This window comes from Chelonus insularis, unplaced genomic scaffold (assembly GCF_013357705.1).
Source record: "Chelonus insularis isolate UGA/USDA-ARS -01 unplaced genomic scaffold, ASM1335770v1 contig_89_pilon, whole genome shotgun sequence".
NCBI lineage: Eukaryota > Metazoa > Arthropoda > Insecta > Hymenoptera > Braconidae > Chelonus > Chelonus insularis.
In genome coordinates this window covers 301,822-326,086 of record NW_023276777.1, presented here as the reverse complement: position 1 = coordinate 326,086, position 24,265 = coordinate 301,822, and the positions used below count along the sequence as shown (strand labels likewise).

Here is a 24,265-nt window from a genome sequence, read left to right as displayed (position 1 = left end):
CTCTACGAGTTAACTTGAGTACGAGCCACTAACTGAGATGACTGAACTCGGAAGACAAGGCCCACTATATTTGGACCCCGTTATCCGAACGACCGATTACATGACCGGACTTCAACGTGTCTCCACGTCCCTTTTTTTCTTCCTTTTTCGCTTTGCCTTTTTTTCACTTCAACTTTTATCGTCGGTTCCAAATAAAGGACCCATATTTCGGAGTATTCTGCTGGAAAAGTTTCGGTTTTTAACTTTGTCATTATTCCCTTTTATTTTATTTTTAAGTTTCAATCATTTTTAAGGAATATTTGAAAAAGGAAATCTCTTATTTTAGGTCCTTTCACGAAAATAACGTATTTAATGAGGTGAACAAATGGATAATACATATGGATAAGAGAGGAAGACGATTCGGGATAAGTACTTTGTTTTTCTTTGTTGTTTTGTTGTGAGAAAATTAAAGATAAATATTTGCACAAAATTATTTTGAGAAAGAATTTGAAGAATTTATTGGTGTTGAAGATATTTTTTACAACAATTATTTAGGTTCTTCAAACGAATATAAATTCATTTAGATACTTTATTAATATATTTATAATCAAAAATTGAGGAACACTGAATTAAAATATGATTAATTCTATTTTTTAAAATAAATAAAACTCGGAAAATATCAAAGTTAATAAATCAAGTAAATAGAAAAATTTTTGACTAATTTCCATTGTTTGTTTGTAAAATAAATACCTTAAATTTTTTTCTTACTAATCTTCATTCTGTAAATTTCATTATCTTATTTAATCATTATCTTTAAAACCACAATAGTTAATCATTTTTGTTTAATATATTATTCACTAAAAACAATTAAATTACAATGAAACGTAATGTCGAAAAATAATGTAAAAAATATTAACTCATATGATTCAACATGGAGATTTTTAATCTATGATCATAATCATTTTATACTGAGACTTTCTGAGATTGAAGAAAAGTTTTTTAACATTATTAAATTCTTTTCAGATTCTGCAGCCATATTTTTATAAAAGAATTTTACTCTAACACAGTAAAAGCTTTTAAGGTAACTCTTTATTCAAAAGTTGTTATTAAATAAAAGAAAATAATAGAAATCTTTCAACATAAGTTGAATTCAATCATTTTTATCAAACAATTTATTTTTATTCTCTATCATCATCACTCAATAATGAAATGCTTTAAGAAACATTTGAACTTCAATAAAAAGTAATCAGTGACATCACTATTTTAATGAGACAGATTAACTGAAACGAACTATATCATTTAATCAAAATCCTGATAAAAACTTTAAATTATTTCATTGCTAATTTTATCTAAATATTATTAATCATTTGATACATTATTCAATTTTTATTATAAAATAAAGCTAATTCTGATCTAACTTTTTAACAAAAAAATATTTTATTCATTAATCATGGTCAACATATAAAACAATATATTTCAAAATCTTTGATACATCTGTAAAATAATTGTTTATCTCCATCTATATGTTGATTGACAAACGACTGAATTTGTTATTGGCAATGCCTGACTGATTTGTTTATATTAATTTACGACTAAGACTAGCCTTGATTTAACGTATTTATATTATTTTCCTGTCTATAAATGTTTATCTTTCTTAATTAATAAAATTTTAATCATCTTATCAATCATTTGAGCTCTCATTTTTGCTGTAATTCAACAATATTAATGGTTTTAAGGATTTTTTTGTTACCAAATACTTAAAATATTTTTTTTTCAATTTGATCTGTCATTAAATTAAATAAAAAATTGTTTTGGCATTACTAATTATTTGCGTCTTGTTATTATTAATAGAGCTCACTCTGATAATACATTATAATTTTTTTTTAGATTTGTTATCTTTTTCTTTTTCTACTAATCCTGCTACTACTACTATTATTAATAATAAAAAATTCTGTCTGTATATTGTAAGAATTTGACAAATATCCCAACTTGCTTGAACATTCTTATTGACTGAGTGAGCTCTAAATATTTTCAAATGAGATAAATATCTTGATGACATAAATCATAATAAGATTATAGACTTGTACTCGAAAAGTACATGTCTTAAGTGAATAACAAAGATAAATATAGTAATTATGAAAAATTACCGAGGGTCGTTGAAAAATGAAAATAAAATTGAGAGAAGATGAGGTTGTGTACGTTTCTTTTTTATCTTCATTGGAGAAAATTACAATAAAAATGAATATATAAAAATTTATTTATAATGATTGATTTTTAAATAATTCTTTATAATTTTTTATTCAACTATTCTTTGATAAATGTTATACATCATGTTTATAAACTGACAACTAAATATAGAATCAATTATTTTAATACTTCAGCTGTGTCAAAATTTTTTCTCTTCTGTATTTATTCCTGCTATTCTATTTTTGTACGTCATGCCTTGAAAAAGTCTCCAGGATATCCGTGGTAATCTTTCAAAGGGAATGAATGCATTCTGAATGTAAGAAGTAAAAATAGATATTTTATTTAATGTCTATTCGATAAATTCTTTAATTATATTTATTCATTTATTCTAAAATAAGTATCAATTAGACCCATTATACTACTTTACTTAATTGAATTTTAAATAGACAATTAATTTTTTAAAAATACAAAAATTCTTAAATAGTTTTTAAAATTGAATTTTTATCATGAAGTGATTGAATATATAAATTTTCAAAGAGACAAGAAAATCAGTCTAATTTATAGATGTGAATATGGAACATCAGATAGCAATTCGGTGGTCTAGAAAAATCATATTTGATATAGAGGGCATTGAAATCATTATAATAAAATGACAACACAAACTCATTTTTATAATGACCAATTAATAATTAACATATTTTATCTACAATAAGTATTACAGAGAGATGTTTAAAATGATAAGCAGATAAGAATTATTGTTATTAGATTGAAGATTCATGTTCTTTGATTATTTTTATAATGTCAACGTAACTAGTGATTTGCTTTTTGCTTTCTCAAGGTAGAAGAGATGTTTTGTAGGCGTAAGGGAGTTCATGATAATTAGGGATACATTCATGTTGAACAATGTGCAGCCACGAATTGTAGCAAATGTATATCAGAGAACACGCAAATACTAAAAAATTCTTATATTAAAATCGTTTTTATTAAAAACATTGAATAAGCAGCGAAAGATTTGTTATAAGAATGCTGAAATTAATCGTAGTTTTTACTTTGTTGTTAATAAATATGTTGTTATTTCAAAATTGTTACAATATGTGATGTGTTGGATGTGCACGCTTATATTTTTATTAAGCATATTGTGCCTTTCATACACTGTAAATCGTAGTGTTTTATTTTAACGCACTTAAAGTGTTTGAAAATGACGTCATTCATGTGATTAACATTGAAGTAACTTTTAATGCACTTGAAAGTGTCTAAAAAGTGACTACAATGTTAATCAAACAGATGACGTCATTTTGAAACACTTTAAGTGCATTAAAATAAAATACTACGATTTGCAGTGATGGAATAAATCTAATCTATAAAAGCAATATTTAACATACTCTTCGACTATTTGATTGTAATCCATATTTAGTACACATTAATAGAATGTTGACGCCCAAAAGAATGTAACAAATAATAACTCAAGTGGAATATCTAAACACAATGCCACTAAATTATTTGGCTCGAAAAAGGACATTTATTGGTCATAAAACTTAAAATCAAGTACGAACAATCAAATTGGCAAACGCCATCTAGGGCTGCTTTGCACAACGAAGGTTTTCTGATATAAAAATACATGTATAGGTACAGGGAGGAAAAATTTTACTATATTTAATTAACGAATTCTTTAATTTTTACTGAGAAAATTTACTAGATAATACAATAAAAATTACTGAAGAATACGTCAGAATTTACTAAGGAACATAGTAAAATTCACTGGGTAATCCAGTAAAAATTCTTTCGGTACTCCATTAAAATTTTTAAGGTTGTAAACTTTTTTTGAGTTTGCACATACGGTCACCCATTACTGTAGACTCCAGTAAAACTTGAATAATCTATACTACCATATAAATTTCTGGTGTCTGTCTGTCTGTTCACGGTAATCTCTAAAACGGCTGATTCGATTGCGACCAAATTTTCGAGTTAAAATCCGATTACGCATGCGCAGAACTTAAAATGATACAATAGGTAATTCAACATCTTCTCAGTGTTTCTCTACAAAACATTTTATCTAAAAATGCTCATAAAGTACTGCTTTATCATTGTTTATTATTGACAGAGCGTAATTTTTCAAAATAAACATTGAATAAAATTGAAAAAAAATTTCAAAGATATTTTTGAAGTAGTATACATTACCCCAGAGTTCTTCAATACAGCTTTTAGCATAATTTACTTCCACCTACTCGAATACTCTTGTACGATCTTCACGACCAAGCCTTATTTCTTGACCTTAAGTATTCCGATTACAAGACAAACGATCTCTAATATTCATATTACCTATATATACATATACGAAGCTGTATAATAAACTTAAAAGGGGACCCACATTGCTTATGTTAAGTTTATGTACACGTGCGTCTCCAAAACGGTGGTAAACCGCGGGAGTCTTTTTGACTTCCACATTGACAGGAGGTTCCGCCCATTCAGATGCTGAGTTGAGTGAAAGCCTATTTTTATCCACACTCCAAGCCTCGAATCTCTCTTGTCTGTCGCGTGCTGGGATTAATCCTTTTCAAAAACTCATTCTTTCACGTACTGAATGCGTTATAACACACATGTATTCATTATTAACTTAAAATGCTACAAGTAAATTATACACAACTTGCATGTTACCAGGAAGACTACAGTGTATTTATTTATACACTAACGGAAAAAATTGCTTGATAAAGAAAAACACTCCAACGACCATGTTACTTTATTGTTCATTTTTTATCCAATACTTCCTTTGCTCAAGGAAGTCTTCTTTGCTTATCTGATGCATTCATTTTCAATATGTTGAAGACTTAAATCTTCCAGATGCAAGAAATATTTTTTATTAAAAATGTCGGAAATATAATTCTACTTTCCACTGGTAATTAGCTAATTAACTAGCTGATAAAAATTTGAGAGAGCCGAGCTGCATAATTAAACTTTTTCTTCTTTTTTTTTTTAAATAAAATCTAACAGGTGCTCTTGGTAGAAAATTGAATATTAAGTTATATTGTCTTTAAAATTTTTAAATTATATTTTAAAGACGATTTAATTGTACTGTAAATTGACTGGTAAGGATTACTATAAAAGTTTTTTTGTGTATAAAAAAAATATAAAAAATATCTAAATAATTTATTGGTATAAATTTGTTCAGATTGATTGCATTTAAAGGGACCAGGAAGGATTAGATTGAGAATTGAATCTCTATTCTAAAATGAAATTTAAGTTGTGTTAAGGATGATGTAAATTAAAAATTTTTGAAATTGATATAAATTAGCTGCTATGGATGTAAATAATATTATAGGAAAAAAAATTCCCCCAGAATTTTTTAGAGATTGCAAAAATTCAAGGAAACTGATTTTAAAATCCAATTGTGGAATTACTAGAAAGAGCTTTTTTGCACTAGTGAAGTTACAAATATTGAAGTAAGCAAATATTGACATTAAGATAATTTCCAAGTACTCTTTTGGGATGGGTAAACAATCTCAGGTCTTTCAGTTTACTCACTGAGTGTTTTATTACTCGAGCTATCTCATTTTCTCACTATTGTCTGATATAAATCAGCTTCTGTTAATAAAATAATTTCAAACCTTATTTTAAAGTTTAAAATGTTAAGAGAGCTCCAAATTTGAATAAATGCTTATTATTTTTTATTATAATAAAAGAAAAAACTATCTTTTTAATTTATAAAAAAATTATTGTTGTTTGAAAATCAAAGTTTCAGTGTAGTTTATTATTCTGAGGTATCAAATATTTATTAAAATTAATTTAATACGTGAATATGTGATATTAACAAAGTTTTTCCAAATAAAGAAAAGGAGGGGTAAAGTGGAACACGAAAAAAAACATTAATCAATATATTGACAAGTGTCAATTATTTTTAATGCATTAATTACGCTTATTTATATCGATAATTAAATTTTTATTCTAAAATTAGAAAAAATTCTTATTTTATTAATTAATAAAACAAAAAAAATGACTTTAGTCAAACTTCTTCAAAACAATAATAAAAACTTTTAAATTTATTATCAAAACCCCGAACATTTTTCTTATTTTCAATTGAGTTATTTTCTTGTCTCGAAATTCGCGGTTTTTTCATTCAATATTTATGGGAGGTAGAAGAAAAAAAGCCGTCTTTAAAATAATAGATGTTATCAGACCCTTTCACTTTGCATAAAATTGATCAAGATGGACCGCTACGTAATTTTTATTTTTAGATTTACTAATTTGGTGGTCCACCTTACATCGATCATTTGATCCAGGAAGCAGTTATTGACTACATGGCGCCGAGGTTTCGATAATACCAACGTATCCGAACAACTACGGTGAAAATTTATAGTGTGTGTCTGCACTTTACTGAGTCCAGAAAGCATCGTGCGTAAATTTATTATTATACGTCGTACCCAAGCGATACGAGAACGATTCAAGCATGTGTGTGCGTGTCAAGTGTACGTTTAAGAAATGTGCAGTGCGCGATGAATGGGCTAATTGTACAAGGGTTTCCAAGCGCAATCTTCTATTTTTCTTTCCTTTTAAATATCATTTCTATCTATCTTCTCTCCTTTATGTTTTTATTTAATTTCCTTCGACAACTGGGCCAAGACTGGCGCCAAAGCATTTTATATTGCGAAATGAATAAAGACTGACGATAACAGGAAGTAGTTATTTCAGTTAATAATTGATAAAGAGAAAATGATAATGAAGATGTTATTATAATATATCTTTTTCTCTAATCTTCCAATTACTTCTATAAAGTTTTTCTACTTCATTTTTTATATCGACTATTTTTCTTGATTATAGTTTGCTATAAATAGATTGTTAATGAGTCTAAATTCAGTGTTAATCAAAATATTGTCTGTCAGTGATAAAATGAATTATGCTCATGAAACTCATCACATGTTTTATTCATGCTGTCTATTGTTCACTTTTATATCTAGAGTAAGAAAAGTTATTGGTACTCGTTTGACTTAATTAATTGAGGTAAATCCTGAGCTGAGATTTTGGAGAATTTAAATATTTTTGGGTGATGTTTGAAATTTAAATAATAAATTAAAATACCGATCTACATATAAAAGTGACGAGCTTATCATGAGCTATGAATCTAGGTATCATTTTGATATTTTATTGAAGTTAATATTATCATATTTTTTATAATAATGACAATTTTTAAATTAGATGATACTTTGTAATAAAATAACATTAAATTTGATTTGTATTAATTTATTGAAAATATTATAATGCGTTCATTATTGTTGTTTATTTTTATTTTGCTATAGTAGACAATGTAACATGTTACTACATAAACATTTTATTTGTTGAACCTACTTTATATTCATAATTTAAAAATGTTCTCAGTTATTAAATTAAATATTATTATATTTATTTTATTTATTATTGCATTTGTATTTGATTTAATTTTAAGAATCATTTTATGACATGAAAACTTTTAATTGCAAATTCACAGCAAAATTAACAGTTTTCACTCGTAACTGTAATAATATCCTTCTTGAAATTATGAATTAAGCAAGTTTAACATCATTGCATGATAACAAAACAACTAAAATTGAAAAATACATTTAAATACGTAAATAAATTGAACTGATATGATTTTGTAAAATATGCAAAAATGCAGATTTTTATTAATCTAGAGTGAATCTTAAGCACGATAGACTTACTGCTGTGACGGTGACTTAATAAATTGTAATTGTTTTGCATAAGAATAACTGGCTTAAGTTGAAACTACGTAATTGTTCATCATGAAACTCATTTAATTATATAGCTTAATGGATAATGAAAAAGAAATTTTTTTCAACGAGTAATTTTTAAAAAAATTAGTAACTGAAATTTAATCAATTACTACACTCATAATAATAATAATAATAATAATAATAATAATAATAATAATAATAATAATAATAATAATAATAATAATAATAATAATAATAACAACAATTATTATAAAAATAATAATTGTCGAATTAAAAATACGTAAAAATAATGATAATAGTCATGTCATTTTATATTTTCATAAATAGTATTATTTTTATGAAGTATTAATACATATCCAGTATAAAGAGTATGTATTAAGGAAAAATGTATAAAACATTGAAAATCATTTATAAATTAAATAATTATCATTAAGATTGTCATAAAGATAAATTTAATGAAAACTGAATTAAATACATGACTATTGGAATAAAATTACGTTAAGGTAGTTCTTTTGTATAGAGGTCGATTTTGTGAGCTCTTCGAAAGAGTCCTCCAAAATGAGTTAAAACAGGGTTAAAATAGGATTATATATCTTTTTAGAATTTTTAAATTGACTAACTACTGTATAACATAACAAATATTTCTATTAATTTTTTAAAATTAATAATTAATTTTTGAATTTTTGAAAAGTTATAATTTATATTAATAATAATTATTATCAATGATATATAATTAGTGTTATTATTGAGGTAGTTTTGGAATTAAATGCAAGTTTAAAAAAAAATCAAATTACTCATCATTTCAGCACAAAGAATCAGATCTAAAAATTGCCGTCTTATACATTGGTTAAAAAAGAGATAGGCTTATTTTCTACTTTTATTGTCGAATTTTAAAGGTTTTCGTACTGTAGATAATTTTAAAAAACAAAAGAATCATTTTCAAATTACATAAAAATATTTTAATGTGAAATTTTCTTTATGAAATTATCGATAACTACTGTTTTTTAAATTTAATTTCTATTCGAAACTGTTGAAAATAATTCATAATTTATCTACAGTACAAAAACCTTTAAAATTCGACAATAAAAGTAGAAAATAAGCCTATCTCTTTTTAAACCAATGTGTAAGACAGCATGTTTAGATCTGATTCTTTGTGCTGAAATGATCAGTGATTTGATTTTTTTTAAACTTGCGTTTTATTCTAAAACTACCTCATTAATAATACTCATTATATACGATGAATTAATCATTAATAGTAATAATTATTATTACTAATTATAACTTTAATAATAAATTGTACGAAATAGAAAAAAATGTATGAGATAGAATATAATGTAATGTTTAATAATTTCGTCAATATCTATCTTTTTAAACTCGTGAATTGAAAAATACTGGGGCCCAGCTATTTAGTAATAGACTCCTAAAATGAAACTATAGAACAAAACAGATGCTCTTCAATAATGAAACAAGTCTGTCAGCTGTTGTGAAGTCTTATGAAAGCTTTAAGATGAAGAAATTGGAGAATCTTTTACTGTTGATTTGTGCCCAGTGTAGTGTACCTTAATTGAAACTTAGTATAATCATCACATCTCGAAGAAAAAAAAATTTCCAAATAAAAAATTATCTCTCTAGAAACGATAAAAAGTACTTTCTCTCAAAGAGTTAATTTTTATACGAAATCATAAATTTCTGAATGCTTATAAATATCTAGTGTCATTTGAAAATTCAATAAATGCGTACCCCCACGTGGTAAATTTGCAGAAGTTAATGCAAGTCTCGTGTCAGGCAACAGCACTCGAGATAAAATCAGGTCCTCCTTACAAATGGAATATCATGTTCCGAATATAAAGAAGCAAGAAGAGCATCCAATATATAACAGTGAAATTCGTCGAGCTGTTGATATCGCAATCACAAGATTTGTCAATTACGTATTCGTATTTTCTTCTTATTAGGAACTTTCATCAGATCAAAATATTTTGGGTGAAATTTCAAAGTATATAGGTAGAGTTTAAATGTAAGTATGGCCTCAAAAGTCTTATCAAAACATCATTGTTTATCGTTTCAAAACATTTTCCAAAATTACGGACACATGTTGATAACATGTTAATGACATTCTAAATATACCTGTTTTTAATATAAACTTATATAAATTTATATGCTGGTAAATTTGATTTTCTTTTAAATTTATACTATCTATTAGATTTAAAATATATTTATAACGAATGTAGTAACTTCACGCTCTCACCTTTGTGCTTTCAAAAATTTATGACAACCTTTATCCAGTCTGAATACACACCATCAGTGCTATTAAGAATGAAGCAAGAAAATTAGAAGCACAATAAAGATGTAAGATACAGTATACATTTACACTTAAAAATATATCTTTATGTATACTAACTGAACACGGATGCGGGTGTTTTAGAGAGAAATTTCAAGATACGAGCAACTAACAGTCCCGAGAACGTTTTAACTTGGGCGTCGATGAGAGACTGGCGAACGCCTTCGAGCTGCGATTCGTTTGCCGGTATCTCTTTCCCACTAGTTCGAATATAGAAATTTCTTCGGAAATATTACAATTCATGTTGACTATTTTCACATACTGATTATTATATTTTATATAACTGTCTATGTTATTCAATTAATTTTAAGATTATTCTATTACACCTTCTCATAAAATGTTATAAATTACTGACTTGTAATAATAAACAATTATTTCTGACTTTAGATCAAATGAGATAATGTTGGTTTATTTAGATTATAAAAGTAGTTTATTAGTTTGTTCATTTGGTGGAATAGATATTTCAATTCAAAGATTTATTGTTTTATTTATTTAATTAGAGCAATATAATGGATTCTTGGATTTTGTTTTATTTTTATTGAAAATGAAAGTTCTGAATTTTTGATGATATTTATAATATAATTTATGAAATTAATGAGACCACATTTGGGTATTTATTATTTTTATGACTATAAAGAATCAAGTTTATTGCTGGGAATAATAAAAATGTTGGTAAATATCCCCTTTTTTGAGAGAAAACATCTTTATTTTTATTTGTGAATACATGCTTCTTGTTGAAGCAATCAATGATAAGTGAATAAAATTAGTACTAATTATTTTGTTAATCATAGAATTATATTTGTAATGTATTGGTACAATTTTGAATCTTGGTGAAATCAATCGACTATTGAAAAAGGAAGTTGATGTCGAATTTTTAAGAATTAGATGTAGATTTATCTAGGATATTATATATTGATTTAATTGTCAACTTTAAGCAATTGTTAGATTTAACAGTGGCTGTGAATCCCCTGCATGCTGCTTCTAATTTCTCCTTGGACTGTTTACTCTCTAAAAATGAATCAGTGAAAATCACTGCAAAACAGTGCATATCCCAAGCAGGGCTTAATTGGACCCATCACTGAATCATGGCTGGATGATAACACCATTTGATGGTCAATGCTAACCTAATCATAGCCCCATTGTTCATTTCTATATAGGATTCCTGGATTTACAACTATTAAATCATCACTGTTTGAATGAATGCTATGATTATCACTGAAAATAGTGAACATTTGCTGATTTATTTTTAGAGAGTATGTTCTTATGACTCCACGTCAATGAGGTTCCTGCTAAGATTGTTTTCCACTAGTGAAGACTAAAAACTCATTATGTGCTTCTAGTGTGATCTAGTTATTTTGTCTTTTAGCTATTTGCCTGTGCAAATATCTGTAGCCTTAGTTTGGCTTATTCTGTTAGGCCTGTTTGATTGTTTAAAATAAATGAACATAATAATGACGTACTTAGAATCAAAAATTTGTATCAAACTTCATAAAATAGAAACTAAATTTATGTCAAATTGATTATATTATTATTTTAACTTCGATGTAATATTTGTTGAGAAAAAAATTACATCATTAACAAATGACTCACATTGATGTCAAGTCCTAGACAAGTCAAAATTTAGGTTTAGAAATATCTACTAAGGTATTGCTCTCACTATGAAACAAAAATCAATTAATTTATTATTCTTCCATAAACTGTCTTATTTTCAATCACAAACAAAAACTTTGAATAATTGTGAAATAATTTTTTGTCACAATAAAACTTTTTTTCAGGAATACTTTTTTTTAACTATTAAAAAACAATTTCCAAATCCTTCATCTCATAATTAATTAAATATTACTTAAAGATCTGAATTATATATTGATACTATCTGAATTCTGAAATATTACACGCTTGATTTAGCTGCATATTGAGTGTGTAATGGAACGTAAGTCTGAATGAAAGGATCACAAAATGATGATCTTTTTTTGGAGCAACAAAACTCCATTTACCTGGGGGTTATTTAGTTGAATTTCGTCGTGTGCTTTCTTAAATAAAATATAGCCAGAAGGGGAAAAAAGTAAAAAATAAAATTAAAAAAAAGTGTTACTTAGAGATCCTCCAGAAGGTCAAATTTCTCAATATAGTTGATGGTTTCGTCAGTCTGATCTGCTTATAATGCACTGGTTCATACAGCTGCTTTATAAACTTTACATAGCTCTACATTTTATCGATACATGTGCTGACTACTCATAGCCCCTTGGGTGAAGAAGAGAAAGCATAAAAGAATAATTCCATTGTGATTGGACTTCATCAATTGGCTATAATTTTAAAAAATACAATTAACTATAGTACTTTGAAAAATATTCAAGCAATATGTACAATAAAAATTGATAGATTAAATTTTATGTTTGAAAAATAACTCCGTGATTCAAAATATTTTGAATAACAGTAAAATTTATTCTCCACCTGACAATTATTATTTTTTAATCATCTATTATTACAATTGTATTGAATTATTGTTTAAAATAATTCTGTTAATAGATATAAATAGTTTTCTCTTGTCAAATATTTTTCTAAATGAAATAATTCCTAACAAAAGATGATGTTATTTTACTGACACTAATTACTAGTTTATCATCATGCTATTATTGTTGGATTTGATATCAATGTCTTGATGATGAAGAATAGTAGAATAGAAATTATTCAAATAAAAAAAAACAAAAAGAGGAAAAGTAAGCAAAGTGTGATGACTCAATTTCTAAAAGACTTTGATGATATTAAAAAGGAAAGAAGAAAACTAATTATATAATTTCTAGTGATGTTTTTAAAAACATCTTTCACAAAATTATTTTCAACATTCCAGACATAAATTGATAATTGAAAATATATATAAAAATTTTCTTGATTTATTTAATATAATTCTTTGTAAATTTCTAAAATAAAGAAACTTTAAGGTGAGAAGTGAGATCAAAAATTTTAATTTAGGTATTTTGATTGCAGATATTTTTTCTTCATCAGTAAATATTTAAATAGAAATGTAAACAAGTAATATGGTATAAAAGTAAGAGCATGGAGATGTTTTGTATCCAACTATTGATAAAAAACTGTATATGTAGATTAATGATTTTCTCTTGGCACACATTTGTATAAGTATAAAAAAAGCTAGTAATAAAATTCTCTATTTTAAAGTTTCATGATAATATCATCTAAATTCTACCTTTTTATTCTGATGAAAAAGACTATTGTAGTGAATTATTAATTATAAAGATGATTCACTTGAATTCTAATAAATTTTATGTAAAGAAACCTTGGAATAAGACATCTACATAAATATTACTCTGTTTGAGCAAACATGTTAATACTTAAAAGTTTAGAAAACATTTTAATCTATAAAAGTTGATGAGTAGCTATTAAAGTTGAACTAATTATTTAAAAAAAAATTTTTAATCTTCATTCTAAAAGGAGTATACATCTAACATATTTCCATGAATCAGCTATAAAAAATTAGTTCTTTCTTCGTTCAGATTCCTTAAAATGACTTGAAAATCAATCAACTGATTTGGACGCCCAGGTTCTACTCATTTACTTTTATAATTAGTTTTTTATGGTGACAATCTTCTTGATTAAAAATTTATTTTATTATACTTGGGTGGTTGTAGCTAATGTTGTAAAAACATTAGACCATTGAAATTTATACGACATCTTTATGATACAAATTTTGTAAATTATTATCAAAATAGTTTTAAGAAGCTCTTGAGAGATAAAAGTATCAATATTGTTTTATTTAATTATTATTATAATAATTTTTGAACACTAAAAGAAAAAATTTTTCTTTTTCTGCTTCAATTTTTAAATACCACGAAACTATTCTTTTCTGCGTAAAACTTTTTAAAATTCTTTAAAGATAAAAAAAAGTGGTTCATCTATGAATGTAATGTGTCATAGTTTGAACTCGACAGTTATTATTTTGGACATAATATGATATTTTCAATAAATCATCAATTTATTTTTACACTCATGTTACACGATATTTCATCGTATAAAGCAAAGGAATTTGAACGAAAAACTGATACTTTTTAACAGGCAGCATTTTATGACATTTAGGTATCCAATGACGTTAGTAGACGTGTATGCATGTCATGAAAAAAGAAGGAATCAAATAAAAGTAGCAATTGCATCGTTCAAGAATGAATGTAGGAAAAAGAGTCAGTGAGAGAGGGAGTGAGAAAGAATCAATATGAATAAAAGTTGTCGATCTGAGTGCATTCCTCTGGTTACGAGTGAGCTTCTAGAGCGGATAGGATGTGTCGTTCTTCAAGGGTGAATCTCTTTGAAGAGCGCGACAACGTGCAGATGCTAGACTCTTTCATCGTGAATCGTCCAGTAAGAGAGATCGGATAATTCCAAGCGAGTCGCTGAGTCCTTTATAGTCTTGTCCTGTTGCTCTGAAGAAGCGAAAGAAGTCAAGAAGAGCTTCTGATGCTACGAAAAGGTATTTGTGCAATGTCGCGTCCCACCAAGACATTCCATGTGGATAAATAACACTGTTGGAAACGATTATTACTTTGTGAAAGTTTTACAAATGTACTTTATTTGTTACCATTAAAATTTTTGACGCACTGTTAGTGAATTATTGGCCCTGAACCATAAGAATCTTTAACATCTTTATTAGAATAAAATGTAATATGCTACTATATTCGAAATGCTTAACTTGTCTGACTCGTTTTCCTCTCACCCGCATTTAACGATCACTTTTGTTAGTAATAACGCAGCTTTGCGGCACAACTTCCATGATCACATTCAGACTTTGGCGTCCCTTTGGTCAAGCCTTTCTCTCCTGCTAAGACGGAACTTGAAAAGGACCAGTTTCAAGGGTGTACTTGCTTATCCAAGGATTTCATTTTTTTCGATTAATTATCCTTTATGATAGTTATTTGCCTTATCTTTCGATATATTTTTTGTCAATTTCGACTTTTAATTTATGCATTCAATCATTCTTTTTCCATGGCTTAATGGTCTTGAACAAAAAATTATCTTTTTAGTGCATTATCCAAATAATGGTTTATTTATGCTGAAGTTAGGATTAATATTCAAGCATCATTTAAGATCATGCCATAATTAATCATCTTATTACTTAATTTATCAGTAAATATTATTTTTTATATTACATTAATATTTTTGCAGGAACCTGGCTATTTGAATAACATGTGATTATTACGGAAATATATGATTAGAAGAATAATGTTTATAGATATTAAATTAAAAATTATTTAATATTTAGTATCTAAAGCCTGATGATGGTGACAAATCCATACTAAAACTTGTTCAAGGTATAGCTGATAAACTGTTATTGAAAAAAGATCAACAAGTTTTGCTATCCAGCAGGATATATTTTACTATTTTTGCATAGTGTGCCACGATTACATTGCATGTAAGGGTAATTTTTATTCAAGTTTCTTCTCCATGTATGATTGAAAATAATTTTGAATGAACAACTGAAATTGCTATAATAAGAGCAACAAATAGTATTGAATAAAGAATATTTGAGTTGTTTCTATAAAAGTTGATAAAATTTTAAAATGAAATCCAAGTACTTAAGGTGGACATTCAAATTCAAGTTGATGATTAAATATCAAAAACTGTTTTTGTCAGTGCAATCAAAGTCTAACAGAAAATGTAGTCTTGCCCAAATTGAGAGTTTAATCATTCGCGGAAATGGAAGAGCGAAGTGAGAATGAACAAGTCAACAAAAACTTCATGAATTAATCAAGCTACTGTTGATGTTCAATTGATTAATTACTTCTATTGATATTCAATCCAAGTTTCACTTAAGCGTGTAAGATTCTAGAATTAAATCAAAATCATTGTTCAGTCAATTTCACTTTACCAACGTTGGTTTATTAAGTAGTAAAGTGTAATATTTTATCATTACAGTAAAGCAGTCAATGATTAAACTGTATTGACCGAACTGTGAACGTGAAATAAATATCAAAATCAATATAACAGAATCCATTTACAAGCTACCACTTGAACCGAGTCATACCTCTACTGTAAATCAATAGTAATTGGTAGGCTAATTGTATTATCTTAAATTATTTTTTTAATTGGGCGAACCTTTCACTTCCTAAAATCTTCTAATGATATTGAAAAGACAGAAAGTTAAGCTTCTAAAAGTGAACAAGAGATCTTGAACTCGTGGCATGATCCTAACAAGACTTATATTGATTGATTTAGGATAAGTTTTGAAGAATAATAAACTCTACTCAAGAGATCTGATCATCAACTGTTAGTATTCAAAGGTATTGATCATAGAGTATCATAGTAAGTTACTATTCAATCAGTTACTTTCTAAAGGTTGATATTCAAAAATTCCTCAATTGAATAAAATATTGTTCAATCATTGCTATAAATTGCTGATTGACTTATAGGCACTAATATAATACAAATCCAAAAAGTCAAGTCATAATATGAATTCATTTAGAAAATCTAGGATATAATAAGGTGAATGACTAAAAAGTTAATGTTAAAATCATGTTAGGATGAAGAAAGAGATACATAATTATTTTTTCTGTTAGATATTCCACTTTTGCAATTTTTTTTTATGAATGAGTTGAAGTTAGTTTAAATTCAATTTTTTTGATGAACTTTATTATTATCAATAGAGTAGATCATCATCAAACCTTAAATAGATATAACAGTTTTAAATCGGTTAATTATACATTCATCTCGGAAATTATTCATTAATTAAAAATATTGATAGCTCTTTTTTGCTCAATTCCAACGAAATATCCACGAAATTTATAATCATATAAATAATATAATATATAACGATAATGACCTGTCATTAAATTGATGTCACATAGAGAAAACTTGGAAACCACCCTGAAGCTTTTTGAAGAGAATGATTGTTATCCTTTAAAGAGTAGAACTGATTATTTACTAAATAAAATGTATCCTGATAGTTGGTAATTTATTTAAAGACTTCCCAGGTTTGCTTTAAATGTCAGGATGATTGTTATATTACAGTAAAACTCTAGTTGTGTTTTTAAATGAAAAACCGTGCATTTCTTTCTGAAGTTGATAAATAAAAAGAAACAAATTTTATTTATAAGTAATTCCAACTATTTGTTTCATTCTTATTACTTCAATGCAGAATTATATAAAGCAGTTTCAAAGAGCTTTAAATCTTTGCTTAAGTAAACCTGTTAATGAACGGAATCTAGCTATGAACACTTTAATAACAAACATCACGTGTTCCAAGCTTCATTATTATCAAAGACTAGTACCATTACTGAGCTCATTATTTTTAAGCAAACACTTAATTAAACTCACACCTGATAAAATCACTTTAGTACTCAAAGTCAAAGACGTATTTTTTAAAAATCACTTTCTCCCACGATGCTCATTGATAAAAGTTTGTTTTTCTCATAAGATATATCTCTATAACTTGAATCCGAACAAGTCAGAAATCATTTCGAGGACATTAGATACCCCAGGGATAAAGAAAATTAATAGAAAGAGAGCAAAAAAAAAGGTAGAAAAAAATGATACAACGATCGCGTGACATTGGGTTCTGATGGAATCGAACAAGTCGGCAAGTTTCTCAGTCCGATGAACTCAAGTCAATAAAGCATTGGATTTATCGTAACTGGTCTGAATCGCACTGGGATCCAGATAACGAGCAAACGGCATGGAATCGGAGAGTGAAGCCTTCAAGCTATTCAGTCACAATTGATCTTCAAGGCGGTAATCTTTAGGTCAGTATACTAGTTGTGTACCAGTGGTCGAGTCCGATGGAATGTCGCCTCCACGATTCACCACATACGTGTATGTACATACCTGGCTGCGGTTGTAACATATTTATACATGAGTCTCGTGCAAAAGTGTATCGGCATGTCGCAAGTCGCTTGGCACACGAGAAGGAGGAGTAAGTAAGTAAGTAAAGAAGGGAATCGCCAGTTCGATTGCAAGTTCAACCAGTTACAGAGTGAAAGATCTCGAAAAGGAAGGCGATTAAGGGGGAATGGGACCTTGAGAGCGGTCAGCCACTGGAGCTCTCGGCCACTATGTTCTTTCTCCTTTTTCTCTTTTTTGCTCTTTCTCTCTACAACTTTTCTGAGCGCTCAATCTTTCTATATCCAAAGTCGTAAGATTTTCGCCTCTTATTAGGACTCCCATAGCCGTGAGTAATAACTTTAACCACCCACACTTGAGTAATGGATATGTATACTTACACATAAAGCTACTGCTTTAATACAAAACTCATTTTAACCTCACTTTCCATAAATGATTCTTAAGTATTCGTGCTCAGCTTTTTCTCACACTCATCTTGCATTTATTTAACACTCCAATCATCCCATATTTATCGGTTCTACTTTCTAGGTGAAACAAATCATGAAAACACTCTGCGATGTGTTTATTTTACTAGTTTTATGAATCGTTTTATAGCCAGAGGAGCACATTCTATGTTGCAATAAAATGAAATATATTAGAGAAAATTATTAAGAATTTATTGAAGATTTATTTTAAATTGTTTAAATGAAAGTTTGACTGTAATATCAAATATTTGAATTTTTAGATTAGAAAATTGACTATGAATTATTTATAACAACACTTGATGAATTAATAAACATTCGTTTTGCAACTTGAAAGATTTGTGCACAATTGGGCGAAGTAAAAATAGGAATAGAGCTAAAAATTACGGCTGCGCATGCACACAAATCAGTTTTCTTTTATTATCATGCCAGTGGGCATGCGCAGCCGTAATTTTTAGCTCTATTCCTACTTTTATTCTACTGAATTGTATAAAAAGCTTTAATTTTTTAGTAATTGCTAATTTCATTCAATGAATAAAAAAAGATCTTATTTTTTAAAAATAAATTATTACATTGTAATTCTGAACTTATTTCAATATTTATTTCATCTTTATCCACATACACGAAAAATCATGGAAAATAAAGAAAATAAAATATAAATACCATGTTATAATAATTATGTGCTCTGACTGTATAATTTTATGATAATTCAACTCAAAGACGAAAAATTTAAATATGTCCAAACTTCATCTTACACGAGAAACAAATTCGTTAATTTATTTTCAGGTATCATACACTTGCTGTTTTTTTTCAATATAGTTAATAATAGTTTATTATAAAAAACCCAAAATTGAAGACAAGATTTTCAAAAATTGGTAATATGATTTTAAATAAAATACTTTAAATATACGAGAGATAATAAGATGAGACTTTCAAGTAAATCGTCTTTTGCATGTAAACTCTCAAGAAAAAAGTTATCTTGGCAAAAAAACTTTTTTGTTACTTTAAAATGGTTTTTTGTAATTTATTAAAAAGATTTATTACGTGGATTTAAAATATTTATTAATATTTGTTAATTTAAGATAATTATTTTGATTAAATATTTAAGTAATAGCAATTAAAAAAAATATCTAATTTAAAAATATATTTTTTATGTTAAAATGAAAGATTTAATGAAATAAATTTCTTTTCAAAATTGAGCTCAGCTTTTCATAAATAGCTCCAACACATTTATCGTTCATTGCAAAATTATTTACCTCTATGATTCATAAAACTGCAGCCATAACTTCTTATATTTATATAAAAAATCAAAGAGTCGACTATAAAATTAATATAAGATAGTGAAATTAATTACTTTTTGTTACAAAAAATAGTCTGAAATTATTTCTTAAACAAAAAAAATAATTTTTAAATAAACAAATTGATTGACATAAATTTTCAATTATGGTATCCGATCATGTTAATTAACATTAAAAGAGAGAAATCCAAAAAGAACTACTTAATAAATATATTTATTGAGAAATGATTGTTTTTAAATTGCATTTTTTGAATAAAAAATGAAATATGTTGCAGTAAATATCAATTCTCTGAAGAGCTTTAACCCATGGCTACAAATCAAAATTCAAATTCCTACTTCGTGGGAAGAAACAAATTGTAAGATGCACTCAGTTCTACGAAAATGAACGTTCAAAAATGACTCCAATTTACTAAAAAAAATGAAGACTCTTTAAATTCGTTATATCAAATTAGAAAACAGTTTAAAATGGAATATATTCCATTTCTATAATTGATTTATAGCACTTCACACTTAATATATTTAATCAGTTTTACATTTTATACTCAACTTTCAACCACTTAACGTATTTCACTTGAAAATATTCAATTTTATAATCAACGAGAACGAAGTTTTTCTCATAAACGTCGAACAGATGATTTACAGTTCAATAATTAGACAGAGTAATTAAAACTTTAACTACTTTCACATTCTCTAATTCATTTATGCAATAAAAAAGTGAATTTTATACCAAAATTGAAAAATAAAATTTCGTAACACTTTTTTATTTTCAATTGAGTCAACGACTTCACGGAACTCCTACTGGCCGAACTACTTTCCAGCTTTACCTGTTCACACCATTATAAATGTTTTTTTTTCAGCGACCGTGGATATATTTAAAATAGCAATCAGGAAGTATTTACATTTGCATGTGAATCTGAATTTATTTCAGTTACCTGATTATTTACTATATTTATTTGTTATTTATTATTACTAAAGAGATAGTAAATAAGCTTTAATGTGAGAGCTTCTTTGTTTCTTACAGTCTGGAGCGATCAGAGTGAATAATCTTTCACGGATCACTTGGTGTCGCGACGCGTAGGAGGTCATAACGGGTGTCCAAAAGGTTTATTCACCAAGATTGCAAGGTTGAAGTTGCATCGTTATGCATGATATTCACAAATAATCAGATGTATTCAAGAGTCATGTCGTGACTGAATCACAGACAGTGACGAATCATCGTAAGACTTGATAGCCTTGAGATACTGCGTTACTTTGCCATCACTTTTGGTCACTCTCGAAATACACAAATTATTTTATGGTAATTTATAACAATACTAAACAAGAGGAAAAGTGCAATGCTGGTAGTAAAAGTCCTGTGCAAGATACCTGGGTTCAAGAGCTAAGTGTACATGATCTGAGAAAACGTTTAAAACTTGAGCAATAGGTACTCAACGTTATTTTTGCAACTTGTATTGACTAAATAAAAATGTAAAATAAATAATCACCATTATCCAGTAAATGACTTGTTCGTAAAATATTACTAATAAGAAACTCTTAAGCTTATTAATTACAACTTAGTATTGCTTGAGATTAGAAAGCAATGTCAACATTACACTTATAAAGTATCAAATAGCTTAGAATTAATTTTTATGCACTGGTCATTCAGTGGGTAATGATGGTCATTCATTGGGCATTTTACTCTATAACAGCTTAGGTCTTATATAAAACTTGAAAATGTTAATCTCGAAATTAATTATGCGAAAATTAATCTTATAAATAAATTGATCTGTACTTAATGTAAGATGGAATATTTAAAATAGTATTATTATGAGTAATAACAAAAATGAATTTATAGCAACAAATGGAACAGACAATATTGATGTAACCCTAAAAATCTACATCAACGAGTTCCTAGTAGATAATGAGATAGAAAAATTATGAAAAAATGAATTATTACCTAATAAAGATTTCTTGATTTCGTTTTTTGAAATTACAATTAAAGTAGAAACCAGTACAAGTGGGAGCTGCTAAATTGGTGTTATTATCCAGTCATGACCCAGTAATGGAAAATGATTGGGCCGATACTAGTTATAGTAGCCAATGATCGGCCTATTGTTTAATCCTGTTCGGGAATCATTAATATAAATAATTTTAAGGACATCCGTTCATCTTCGTTATTGATTAGTATTTTAGCTCAACAGAAAATAACTAAATTCAATTTTATTCTTGTAATGTTAAAATTAACGTATCTTAATTAAAATTAGAATGCAATCAATGTCATTATTATTTGCACAATGCCGACAAATTATACTTTTATTATCATTATTTGATAATAATATTTTGATAGTAAATAATCTATCTATTATTTAGGTTCAATATATTTTAATTGGAAAAAATATCAAAAGTAGATCCATAAGTGCATCACGTTGATCATCCAAAATATACGACAATCACAATTTTATTTACGTAATCTCAATGTGCAAAACCGCAAAGATCAATACCCTTTTCATTTGATGCATTTATATGGACCCAATATAATAATTTATATCATTTAAGCATCAGTGTAAAGAAAAAGCAACAATGAAATCATCACAAACAAACTTTATGTTTTAATGAAGAATGATTTGAAAACACTTTAGGCTCCAACAGAAATGTTAAAAAAGCAGGTGATCATTTGAGAGATCCAAATTAGGATATGGTTGTGCTGCATGGATGTTGATTTCTCAAAATGATTGCAGATAAATTCGAAAAATAATTTATAAAGTCTTCTGTCAATAATAAATTCAATAAAAATGACATTACGATATTCATATATTATTTTTACTTCTTTCTAATAGATGATGGCTAGACATTAAAAAGGCTTAAATCTACTGATTTATAATACAGAAATAACTCACAATTTTCATTATAATTTTTTATTATAGTAGCTTTTCAAATTATGAAGAGTATTCATTCTCTTAAAGATATTTAATTGATCAAACATTTAAATACTTTTCAAAATATGCTGGAGATTGAAAGTTTTTTTGTCAAAATTCATGTTAGTAACTTTTACTTTTCTTTAACAAAAGTAAATGATCCTTAGGTATTAGTTAGACTTATTTATTACAGACAAATAACTCGGACCTCTAGTAAATTCTAAATTCGAGCATTCATCAGTACTGATTTATGAACTTATTGATCATGTTTTAATAATCTGCAAGTCATATGTGTATGATAAATTTCAGAGTCTCTATTAGTATCTTGAACAAGTTTTTTACTACCATTATTACCTCTCCTATTGTTATTTGCATATGTCATCGATGACTTGTTATTATTCTCTAATCATTTGAATAATAAACTGATCATTATATTATATAAAAATAGACGTCGAAATGCATGTTATGCTTAATATATATTTAATATTATGTAAATGCTTTCTACTTCAAAGCATGAATGGAAAACATTCCGTGACTATTTTTGGAGTAAAACCAGTATGACCTTGAGCTATTATACTAAGATGACTGAAGGGAAACAGCAAAAAAGTTGAAGTAATATAACGAAACATGATGTGCATGCCAATTAAATAATTATTACTCACCATCATTATTATTGATTCCATCAGTCTCTTCAGTAGTTGATACGTCAGATAATTGCTTCGCTTTGTTAGAGGAATTTGCATCGATTTTGCTTATTTCTGGGTTACTGGAATCATTAAGAGATCAAGAAGTTATTTCAAAATATTTAGAAAAATAGTTAAGCAGTGAATGAATGAAAAAATTAATTAAGTTAAAAAATTGGTACCTTTGTAGATTTCTTTCATAATTGTTTTATGAATATTTATACTCATTTTAATAAAATTATTAATTTCGATATAAATTTATCATTAGTTGATCGTTTTTATGATAATAAATCTTCAATAAGGTTTATCAATGATTAGGTTATGTTAATGATTTCCTAATTCGCAAACGTTACTATTTGTTTATGTGTAAGAAAAAAAATCTCACATGCATTTTAAAAGCCAATTATTCATAATTGATAAGTTTCACAAGTTCATGACTGTAATTGACAAGGTATTTATTATTTAAATTTCGATGATTAATATTTCTGAATAGTCGAATTACGTCTTTTATTTTTATGTCGGTGCAGTTTCTAATTAAAGTGTTACAATTAAATTGAGTAATTGTACAAAATTACACGTTTCGAATTCTGAAAATAATCTTTTTCTTCCTTGCCTAGTTAAACAGACCAATTTTCTCTTTAGATTTAGTAGAAGACTTCTCAAAAAGATTTTTTCAGTGAATATGCGTGCATACTGCCAACGCGATTACCCACGCGAAAGTCATGTCGGTCATAAAAAAAGAAGTTAACAAGAAAGGAACAGAAGAGAAAGATTGATTGTTTTAATTTTCAAGTTTTCTGTTCAACTGTAAAATATATCAGTGTTGTATCAATACAGAGTCCAACAAATGGGCGTGTGAATCCTAAA

General features: G+C 27.1%; 1 protein-coding gene across 1 annotated transcript in view; it reads right to left on the bottom strand.

Moving 5' to 3' along the window:
- The window catches only part of bbg (big bang), a 60,372-nt gene that overhangs the window by 21,027 nt on the left and 15,080 nt on the right, over positions 1-24,265 (bottom strand). The window contains exon 5 of the mRNA XM_035091900.1: positions 23,378-23,481. Within this exon, the coding sequence (XP_034947791.1) occupies positions 23,378-23,481 (104 nt within the window). The remainder of the gene's footprint in view (positions 1-23,377; positions 23,482-24,265) is intronic.